This window comes from Rhinoderma darwinii, chromosome 4, assembly GCF_050947455.1.
Source record: "Rhinoderma darwinii isolate aRhiDar2 chromosome 4, aRhiDar2.hap1, whole genome shotgun sequence".
Taxonomy (NCBI): Eukaryota; Metazoa; Chordata; class Amphibia; order Anura; family Rhinodermatidae; genus Rhinoderma; species Rhinoderma darwinii.
The window spans coordinates 35,933,880-35,946,147 of record NC_134690.1 but is presented as its reverse complement, the minus strand read 5'-3'; the positions used below and the strand labels follow the sequence as shown (position 1 = coordinate 35,946,147).

The 12,268-nt window shown below is 42.7% G+C and overlaps 1 protein-coding gene across 1 annotated transcript in view; it reads left to right on the top strand.

Moving 5' to 3' along the window:
- Positions 1-12,268, top strand: part of LOC142760397 (uncharacterized) — a 45,838-nt gene that overhangs the window by 20,675 nt on the left and 12,895 nt on the right. Inside the window, exons 4-7 of the mRNA XM_075863583.1 lie at positions 7,832-7,894; positions 8,929-8,991; positions 10,994-11,110; positions 11,529-11,687. Of these exons, the coding sequence (XP_075719698.1) occupies positions 7,832-7,894; positions 8,929-8,991; positions 10,994-11,110; positions 11,529-11,687 (402 nt within the window). The remainder of the gene's footprint in view (positions 1-7,831; positions 7,895-8,928; positions 8,992-10,993; positions 11,111-11,528; positions 11,688-12,268) is intronic.

Genomic DNA, 12,268 nt, shown 5'->3' with positions numbered 1-12,268 from the left:
TGCATGGTAGTATTATATAGTCACTGTATGGAGGTATTATTCAGTCAGTGTATGGTGGTATTATTCAGTTACTATATGGTGGTATTATTAAATTACTGCATGCACACCTTACCCAGCCGCCTTGCACGACAGACCCCATGAATGCCTCCACAGTATAATGCCTCCCATAGCTGACCCCACAGTATAATGCCCCATAGCTGCCCCTACACGGTATAATGCCCCCATAACTGCCCACACACAGCATAATGCCCCCATAGCTGCCCACACAGTGTAATGCCCCATAGATGCCACCACTCAGTATAATGCCCCCCATAGCTGCCTCCACAGTATCATACCCCCATGGCTGCCCCATATATATAGTATATTGCGACCCATAGCTGCCCCATACAATATAATGCCCCCATAGAGTATAATGCACTCCATACAATATAATGCCCCATACAGTATAATGCCCCCTATTGCCGCCACATACAGTATAATGCCCCCATACAGTATAATGGCACCCATAGCTGCCCCATGCACTATAATGTCCAATATAGTATAATGCCCCATAGCTGTCCCATACAGTATCATGCCCCCCATTGCTGCCACATACAGTATAAAGCCCCCATAGCTGTCCCATACAGTATAATGCGCCCATACAGTATAGTGCCCCCATACAGTATAATGCCCACCATAGCTGCCACATACAGTATATTGCCCCCATACAGTATTTTAAGCCCCCTTATAGCTGCCCCATACAGTATAATGCCCACAATAGCTATCCCATACAGTATAATGCCCTCCATATAGTAAAATGCCCCCTTAGCTGTCCTATACAGTATAATGCCCCCATACAGTATAATGCCCTCCATTGCTGCCACATACAGTATAATGCCCCCATACAGTATAATGCCCCCTATAGCTGCTCCGTACAGTCTATTGCCCCCATACGGTATAATGCCCCCTATAGCTGCCCCATTCAGTATAATTCCCCCATACACCATAGTGCCCTACATAGCTGCCACATACAGTATAATGCCCTATACAGTATAATGCCCCCTATATCTGCACAGTACAGATAAAAACACAGGGACATATACAAAAACACCGACAAAGGCCATACTTACAAATGGACACAGCCAGGCCAGAAATGCTGATGAAAGGGCGAGCAGGTGCTTTAAATAATAATAGCCACTCCCACTAGTCTTGAGGGGAGTGGTGTGTGGTGCATGGGATGTGTAGTAAGAAATAATAAATGAATAGTGTGTGTGCAAGTGTAATACTATAAGTGAAATATAGGGGGCAGTAATAAATGAAGTGCCTCAATAGAAATAAATGGATAATGGACTGCACAGTACAGTATATTGCCCCCCATAGCTGTCCCATACAATATAATGCCCCATACAGTATTATGCCCTCCATTGCTGCCACATACAGTATAAAGCCCCCATAGCTGTCCCATACAGTATAATGCGCCCATACAGTATAGTGCCCCCATACAGTATAATGCCCACCATAGCTGCCACATACAGTATATTGCCCCCATACAGTATTTTAAGCCCCCTTATAGCTGCCCCATACAGTATAATGCCCACAATAGCTATCCCATACAGTATAATGCCCTCCATATAGTAAAATGCCCCCTTAGCTGTCCTATACAGTATAATGCCCCCATACAGTATAATGCCCTCCATTGCTGCCACATACAGTATAATGCCCCCATACAGTATAATGCCCCCTATAGCTGCTCCGTACAGTCTATTGCCCCCATACGGTATAATGCCCCCTATAGCTGCCCCATTCAGTATAATTCCCCCATACACCATAGTGCCCTACATAGCTGCCACATACAGTATAATGCCCTATACAGTATAATGCCCCCTATATCTGCACAGTACAGATAAAAACACAGGGACATATACAAAAACACCGACAAAGGCCATACTTACAAATGGACACAGCCAGGCCAGAAATGCTGATGAAAGGGCGAGCAGGTGCTTTAAATAATAATAGCCACTCCCACTAGTCTTGAGGGGAGTGGTGTGTGGTGCATGGGATGTGTAGTAAGAAATAATAAATGAATAGTGTGTGTGCAAGTGTAATACTATAAGTGAAATATAGGGGGCAGTAATAAATGAAGTGCCTCAATAGAAATAAATGGATAATGGACTGCACAGTACAGTATATTGCCCCCCATAGCTGTCCCATACAATATAATGCCCCATACAGTATAATTCCCCCCCCTTAGCTGTCCTATACAGTATAATGCCCCCATACAGTATTATGCCCTCCATTTTGCCACATACAGGATAAGATACAGTATAATGCCCCCTATAGCTGCCCCATACAGTATAATGCTCCCCATACAGTAGAATGCCCTCCATAGCTGCCACATACAGTATAATGCCCCCCTTAGCTGTCCTATACAGTATAATGCCCCCATACAGTATAATGCCCCATTAGCTGTCCTATACAGTATAATGCCCCACACAGTATAATGCCCCCCTTAGCTGTCCTATACAGTACAATGCCCCCATACAGTATAATGCATCCTATAGCTGCCCCACACAGTATAATGCTCCCCATACAGTATAATGCACTCTATAGCTGCCACATACAAAATAATGCCCACATACAGTAAAATGCCACCTTTAGGTGTCCTATACAGTATAATGCCCCCCATACATTATAATGCCCCCTTAGAAGTCCCATACAGTATAATGCCCCCCATACAGTATAATGCCCCCTCAGCTGTCCTATACAGTATAATGCCCCTATACAGTATAATGCCTCATATAGCTTCCCCATAGATTATAATGCCCCCCATAGCTGTTCCATACAGTATAATGCCCCCCATATAGTATGATGCCCCCTCAGCAGCTGCCATATGAGCCCCTCTCCCATACCCAGTATAATGCCCCCATATGTACATACCTAATAGAAAAATAATAACATAATTACTTACTTATCCCCATTCCCACGATGGGTGGAGAATCCTTCTCCTCCGGTCTGTGCTGTGAGTGACTCACTACATCGCGCCTGCCTGCGCCGAGCCGCTCGCGGCACAGTGAATACTGGAGCAGGACTCCAGCATTGCACTGAACTGTATTTGCGTCCTGAGGACGCAAATACAGTTGGAAGAGCGGTCAGTAATGGGTGGCAACGGGGCCATGCGGGCTCCACAGGCTTGGGGGCCCGGTCGCAGTAGCGACCGATGCGATCTCTATAGCTACGCCACTATACAGATACATATATAGGCACTTAGGCACACACACACACACACACACACACACACACACACACACACACACACACACAAAGACACACATACCCACATACTAGAATTTATACACACACAAACACTCAGTCTCACAGACAAATGGAGGCACAAACAACAGACAGACTGAGCACTCACATCTCCTTCCTCACAGGCTTCTTGCAGGTCGGGCTGTGGGCAGAGCTAACTGTGCCTCGGACACCACATCCTTGCCAAATATGATAGATGATTTTTTTTGGTAGGTTTCAGTTTTGTTATTCTAACTGGATTTCTATTTTCTCTTCCAGGCCATCAGGATATGGAGATGATCCTTTTTGGATTACCCTTGAGGAAATACCGTAAGTCTGTAGAACAAAAAGGATTATATTTTTCCTGTCAAAATGACGGACACTTCGGCGGAGCCCAGCTGACCCATTAAAAGTCAATGGCGTCTGCAGGGCACCACTGGTATTCTTAGTGCAATAGATCCAGCATGGTGGTATTATTCAGTCACTACATGGTGGTATTATTCAGTCACTGCATGGTGGTATTATTAAGTCACTCTATGGTGGTATTATTTAGTCACTGTACGGTGGTTTTATTCAGTCACTGTATGGTGGTATTATTCAGTCACTGTATGGTGGTATTATTCAGTCACTGTATGGTGGTATTATTCAGTAACTGTATGGTGGTATTATTTAGTCACTGTATGGTGGTATTATTCAGTCAGTGAATGGTGGTATTCAGTCACTGTATGGAGTTATTATTTAAATACTGTATGGAGGTATTATTCATTGACTGTATGGAGGTATTATTCATTGACTGTATGGAGCTACTATACAGTCACTGTATGGTGGTATTATTCAGTTACTGTATGGAGTTATTATTCATTTACTGTTTGGAGCTATTATTCAGTCACTGTATGGTGGTATTATTCAGTCAGTGTATGGTGGTATTATTCAGTCACTGTATGGAGGTATTATTTAGTCACTGTATGGAGGTATTATTTAGTCACTGTATGGTGGTATTATTCAGTCACTGTATGGTGGTATTATTCAGTCACTGAATGGTGGTATTATTCAGTCACTCTATGGTGGTATTATTCAGTCACTGTATGGAGGTATTATTCAGTTAGGCGGAATTCACACGACAGGGTTTCCCGGCCGGGTGCCGGCCCTTCATAAATTGGCCGGCACCCGGCTGCATTAGGAACAATAGACCCCTAATGGGGCTATTCACACGACCAATTTTTTGACGGCCGGGAAAACCGGCCGTCAAAAAATGGGACATGCCCTGTTTTCGGCCGGGTACCGAAATCTATGGGGCCGGGTAATACACGGCCATCACCAGAATATGTCTTGAGTGATGGCCGGGTCTACCGTCGCTCGCGCACTCTCTCTCCTCCTCCTCACAGTGCAGAGTGCATGTGAGGAGGAGGAGGAGGAGGGTCTTTTTTTGCTCCCTGTAGGAGTCGAAATCCCCAATCCCCGACCGGGGATTGGGGATTCCGCTACAGGAGAAGTGCGTGACTACACTGTCCATATATGGACACAGCGAAGTCACTCACTTCTGCAGCGGAATCCCCCGACTCTATGGCCGGGGATGCCGCTACAGGAGAAGTAAGTGACTACACTGTCCATATATGGACACAGCGATGTCACTCACTTCTGCAGCGGAATCCTCCACTCTATGGCCGGGGATGCCGCTACAGGAGAAGTAAGTGACTACACTGTCCATATATGGACACAGCGATGTCACTCACTTCTGCAGCTGAATCCCGACTCTATGGCCGGGGATTCCGCTACAGGAGAAGTGAGTGACTACACTGTCCATATATGGACACAGCGATGTCACTCACTTCTGCAGCGGAATCCCCGACTCTATGGCCGGGGATTCCACTACAGGAGAAGTGAGTGACTACACTGTCCATATATGGACACAGCGATGTCACTCACTTCTGCAGCGGAATCCCCGACTCTATGGCCGGGGATTCCGCTACAGGAGAAGTGAGTGACTACACTGTCCATATATGGACAGTGACGTCACTCACTTCTGAAGCGGAATTCCCGACCTGTGGCAGGGAATTCCTCTCCAAGAGAAGTCAGTGACTCCACTGTCCATATATGGACATTGAAGTCAGTGACTTCTCCTGGAAGGGGGGGATGGGTGCAACCTACAGGGGGCTGTGTGGCATCACCTACAGGGGACTTGGTGGCATCACCTACAGGGGGCTTGGTGGCATCACCTACAGGGGGCTTGGTGGCATCACCTACAGGGGGCTTGGTGGCACCACCTACAGGGGGCTGGGTGGCATCACCTACAGGGGGCTGGGTGGCATCGCCTACAGGGGGCTGGGTGGCATCGCCTACAGGGGGCTGGGTGGCATCGCCTACAGGGGGCAGGGTGGCATCGCCTACAGGAGGCAGGGTGGCATCGCCTGCAGGGGGCTGGGTGTCATCGCCTGCAGGGGGCTGTGTGGCATCACCTACAGGGGGCAGGGTGGCATCGCCTACAGGGGGCAGGGTGGCATCGCCTACAGGTGGCTGTATGGCATCGCCTACAGGTGGCTGTGTGGCATCGCCTACAGGGGGCTGGGTGGCATCACCTACAGGTGGCTGGGTGGCATCACCTACAGGGGACTTGGTGGCATCACCTACAGGGGACTTGGTGGCATCACCTACAGGGGACTTGGTGGCATCACCTACAGGGGGCTGTGTGGCATCACCTACAGGGGGCTGTGTGGCATTACCTACCAGGGGGGCTGTGGCATTATCTACAAAGGGCTGTGTGTGGCAAAAAATGTAAATGAAATTTATCCGATTTTAAAACGGACAGGGAAAAAAACGGATGCAAATCGGGTCCAAATCGGCCGGTAAAAACGGAACTCGGCCCGGAACGGATGCAAACCGGCCGGGAAAATCGGCCAAAAAGGGCCGATTTTCCCGCCCGACACTCGGACCCTGTCGTGTGAATGAGGCCTTAGTGTATGGTGGTATTATTCTGTCAGTGTCTGCAGCTATTATTCAGTCATTGTATGGTGGTATTATTCAGTTACTGTATGGTGGTATTATTCAGTCACTGTATGGTGGTATTATTTAGTCACTGTATGGTGGTATTATTTAGTCACTGTATGGAGGTATTATTCAGTCAGTGAATGGTGGTATCATTCAGTTACTGCATGGTAGTATTATATAGTCACTGTATGGAGGTATTATTCAGTCAGTGTATAGTGGTATTATTCAGTTACTGTATGGTGGTATTATTCAGTCACTGTATGGTGGTATTATTTAGTCACTGTATGGTGGTATTATTTAGTCACTGTATGGAGGTATTATTCAGTCAGTGTATGGTGGTATTATTCAGTTACTGCATGGTAGTATTATATAGTCACTGTATGGAGGTATTATTCAGTTACTGTATGGTGGTGTTATTCAGTTACTGCATGGCAGTATTTTTTAATCACTATATGGAGGTATTATTATTCAGTCACTGTATGGTGGTATTATTCAGTTACTTTATGGTGGTATTATTCAATTACTGCATGATAGTATTATTTAGTGACTGTATGGAAGTATTATTCAGTTACTGCGTGGTAGTAGTATTATAAAGTCACTGTATGGAGGTATTATTCAGTCAGTGTATGGTGGTATTATTCAGTTACTGTATGGTGGTGTTATTCAGTTACTGTATGGTGGTGTTATTCAGTTACTGCATGGCAGTATTTTTTAGTCACTATATGGAGGTATTATTATTCAGTCACTGTATGGTGGTATTATTCAGTTACTTTATGGTGGTATTATTCAATTACTGCATGATAGTATTATTTAGTGACTGTATGGAGGTATTATTCAGTCACGGTATGGAGGTATTATTCAGTTACTGTATGAGGGTATTATGTAGTCTCTGTATGGTGGTATTATTCAGTCACTGTATGGAGATATTATTTAGTCACTGTATGGAGGTATTATTTAGTCACTGTATGGAAGTATTATTCAGTCACTGTACGGTGATATTATTCAGTCACATTATGCTGGTGTTATCTAGTCACTGTATGGTGGTATTATTCAGTCACTGAATGGTGGTATTATTCAGTTACTGTTTGAGGGTATTATTCAGTCACTGTACGGAGATATTATTCAGTCACATTATGCTGGTATTATCTAGTCACTGTATGGTGGTATTATTCAGTTAATATATGAGGGTATTATTTAGTCACAGTAAGCATTAAAGGGTTATTCTCAATATGATCATTTATCCCCGATCCATGGAATAGGTTATAAATGTCTGATCAGTGGTGGTTCGACCACTGGGACCCTCACCTATCCCAAGAACAGGTGTCCTGAAGTGCCCTATGTGAATGAAGCGGTACTGTGCATTCTTGGCCACTGCTCCATTCACTTGCTATGGCGCTGCCGGAGATAGTTGATCATGCGCAGCGACACATCCTGTAGACAGCCGATAAATGATCATTATCAGAAAACCGCTTACAAATTAATAAAAATTGTTTATGCCTCCTCGGGTGGGGAGATATGTGGATACATTTTCTAGAAATAACCCTGTTTGTATGTAACTTTTTTATTTGTGGTTCAATAGTGAAGAAGATGAGGATGAAGAAGGAGTGGAAGAAAATTTGACACAAATACAGTTGGAAGAGAGGTCAGCTGTATCGAGCTATTATTCAGTCACTGAATGGAGGTATTATTCAGTCAGTGTATGGTAGTATTATTCAGTCAGTGTATGGTAGTATTATTCAGTCAGTGTATGGTATTATTATTCAGTCATTGTACGGTGGTATTATTCAGTTACTGTATGGAGGTATTATTCAGTTACTGCGTGGTAGTAGTATTATAAAGTCACTGTATGGTGGTATTATTCAGTCAGTGTATGGTGGTATTATTCAGTTACTGTATGGTGGTATTATTCAGTTACTGCATGGTAGTATTATATAGTCACTGTATGGAGGTATTATTCTGTCAGTATATGGTGGTATTATTCAGTTACTATATGGTGGTATTATTCAATTACTGCATGATAGTATTATGTAGTCTCTGTATAGTGGTATTATTCAGTCACTGTATGGTGGTATTATTTAGTCACTGTACGGTGGTATTATTCAGTCACTGTATGGAGATATTATTCAGTCACTGTATGGAGATATTATTCAGTCACTGTATGGAGATATTATTCAGTCACTGTATGGAGGTATTATTCAGTCACTGTACGGTGATATTATTCAGTCACTGTATGGTAATATTATCTAGTCACTGTATGGTGGTATTGTTCAGTTACTGTATGAGGGTATTATTTAGTCACAGTAAGCATTAAAGGGGTATTCTCAATATGATCATTTATCCCCGATCCATGGAATAGGTTATAAATGTCTGATCAGTGGTGGTTCGACCACTGGGACCCTCACCTATCCCAAGAACAGGTGTCCTGAAGTGCCCTATGTGAATGGATCGGTACTGTGCATTCTTGGCCACTGCTCCATTCACTTTCTATGGTGCTGCCGGAGATAGTTGATCGTTTGCAGCAACACATCCTGTAGACAGCCGATAAATGATCATTATGAGAAAACCGCTTTAAAATTAATAAAAATTGTTTATACCTCCTCGGGTGGGGAGATATGTGGATACATTTTCTAGAAATAACCCTGTTTGTATGTAACTTTTTTATTTGTGGTTCAATAGTGAAGAAGATGAGGATGAAGAAGGAGTGGAAGAAAATGTGACGCAAATACAGTTTGAAGAGCGGTCAGCTGTATCGAGCTATTATTCAGTCACTGAATGGAGGTATTATTCAGTCAGTGTATGGTAGTATTATTCAGTCAGTGTATGGTATTATTATTCAGTCATTGTACGGTGGTATTATTCAGTCACTGTATGGTGGTATTATTCAGTTACTGTATGGAGGTATTATTCAGTTACTGTATGGAGGTATTATTCAGTCACTGTATGGTGATATTATTCAGTCAGTGTATGGTGGTATTATTCAGTTACTGCATGGTAGTATTATATAGTCACTGTATGGAGGTATTATTCAGTCAGTATATGGTGGTATTATTCAGTTACTATATGGTGGTATTATTCAATTATTGCATGATAGTATTATTTAGTGACTGTATGGAGGTATTATTCAGTCACGCTATTGAGGTATTATTCAGTTGCTGTATGAGGGTATTATGTAGTCTCTGTATAGTGGTATTATTCAGTCACTGTATGGTGGTATTATTTAGTCACTGTACGGTGGTATTATTCAGTCACTGTATAGTGGTATTATTCAGTTACTATATGGTGGTATTATTCAGTTACTGTTTGGAGCTATTATTCAGTCACTGTATGGAGGTATTATTCAGTTACTGTATGAGAGTATTATGTAGTCACTGTATGGAGGTATAATTCAGTCACTGTATGGTGGTATGATTCAGTCAGTGAATGGTGGTATTATTAATTTAGAGGCAGAGAACAGAAATTGGATCCAGCGCTGATGAGGTTAAAAAGGAAACTTTTTTCCAAGTTTTATTTTGTCATTTAAAAGCAGAATCGGCAGGATAATGTCCTAGTACAGAGGGAGGTTCAATGGTGTATATCTACACTATTGAACCTCCCTCTGTACTAGGACATTATCCTGCCGATTCTGCTTTTAAATGACCAAATAAAACTTGGAAAAAGTTTCCCTTTTACCCTCATCAGCGCTGGATCCAATTTCTGTTCTCTGCCTCTACTTCTTGATCGTGTGCCAACACGAGGACCCGGGCGCTACTAGCAGTGCAAGTCTGCATACAAGGTGAGCTGGAGGCTTCCTCTTTTTTCTATTATTCATTGACTGTATGGTGGTAATATTTAGTTACTGTATGGAGGTATTATTCAGTTACCGTAAGGTGGTATTATTCAGTCACTGTATGGTTGTATTATTCAGTCAGTGTATGGTGTTATTATTCAGTTACCGTAAGGTGGTATTATTCAGTCACTGTATGGTTGTATTATTCAGTCAGGTTATGGTGGTATTATTTAGTCACTGTATGGAAGTATTATTCAGTTACTGTATGGAGCTACTATTCAGTCACTGTATGGTGGTATTATTCAGTCACTGTATGGTGATATTATTCAGTTACTGTATGGAGGTATTATTTCGTTACTGTATGGAGGTATTATTCAGTCAGTGTATGGTGGTATTATTTAGTTACTGTATGGAGTTATTATTCAGTCACTGTATGGAGGTATTATTCAGTTACTGTATGATGGTATTATGTAGTCTCTGTATAATGGTATTATTTAGTCACTGTATGGAGATATTATTCAGTCACTGTATGGTAATATTATCTAGTCACTGAATGCTGGTATTATTCAGTTAATATATGAGGGTATTATTTAGTCACAGTAAGCATTAAAGGGTTATTCTCAATATGATCATTTAGCCCCGATCCACGGAATAGGTTATAAATGTCTGATCAGTGGTGGGTCGACCACTGGGACCCTCACCTATCCCGAGAACGGGGGTCCTGAAGTGCCCTATGTGAATGGATTGGTACTGTGCATTCTTGGCCACTGCTCCATTCACTTTCTATGGTGCTGCCGGAGATAGTTGATCATGCGCAGCGACACATCCTGTAGACAGCCGATAAATGATCATTATGAGAAAACTGCTTTAAAATTAATAAAAATTATTTATGCCTCCTCGGGTGGGGAGATATGTGGATAAATTCTCTAGAAATAACCCTGTTTGTATGTAACTTTTTTATGTGTGCTTCAATAGTGAAGAAGATGAGGATGAAGAAGGAGTGGAAGAAATTTATGTAGAGACAGAAAATATTGAACATGTGAAGAGAGAGAGTGAGACAGAGAAAGAATATGAATATGATAACATCATTGGGTATGTAAAGAATCCGGCTACAATGAGCTTATGGTATACAGACACTAAATAACGTACATTATAGATATTGATTTGATAATGAATGACTTGGGTTATCCAGACAGAGTAATACATGGCGATACAAATATGACATAGAACACGTGCCGGATAAGTACACAGGACACGTCCACGGGCTAACAATAGGACTAATGTTAGATGAAGGTATATTATTGGGGTTGGGTTACACTCTTGTGCTGGACATTATAACTCATGATACCATTATAACATTGAGCTACTTTATCTGTATTTTAATACTGTCATGTGTAACACAATATGGGTGTGAATATTTCTATGTGGGCAGGGGTGATGTTCCTTAATTATACATCCGTAGAGCAGATAGAGTGCGTCCTATACTCTCACAATCTTTACTTTCTAATAGTATGGAGGAAAATGAGGACGAGACTAAGATAAAACAGGAGAAAAAGAAGATGAACACCGAGAAGGGAGAGATGATGAAGGTGGAGGAGGATGAGGAGGAAGAAGGGATGATGAAAGTGGAGGTGGATGAGACAATTGACAAGCATGAGACCACCAGTCGGTAAGTACAGAATCCTGCCACGATGATCTGATTGTAGGCAGACGCTATGTTATCCAGACTTAGAGTGGCATAAAGTATGGTGGCACATATACCGGGTTACAAACATAATTTACACTAGAGGGCGCTAGTCATTTATCATATTAGACATTACAGGGTGACATGAGTGGGTATGTTTCATGTTTCATGGCCCCAGTTACTTTTAAGTTCTTTATACAGGAGAAAGCCTGGTGTGTTTAAAAATATTCTGTATGTAAATAAAGGACAATCGCTCTGTAGAAATATGCTGCATTTATATCAATATATGTGTCACGGGGCCTATAGAGGATGGTGTGGATCCACTATGTTGCCAACGAATTTGGCGTGGGGCTAAACTGAGGAGCGGAGTCTAAGGGATAGCTAGGTTTATATCTTTTAACCTCTGTATGGAGATGTGGACTTGGCTGCTAGTATGCCAAGGTCGCTACCCCCAGAGGAGTTTCTGTTGGCAGCAGCTGACGTGTAGAGGCGAGGTACAATAACTGCAGACAAGATGCAGCATCCGGTCAAGTTCAGGCAGGGTCGATAATAAATAATCTCAGGAG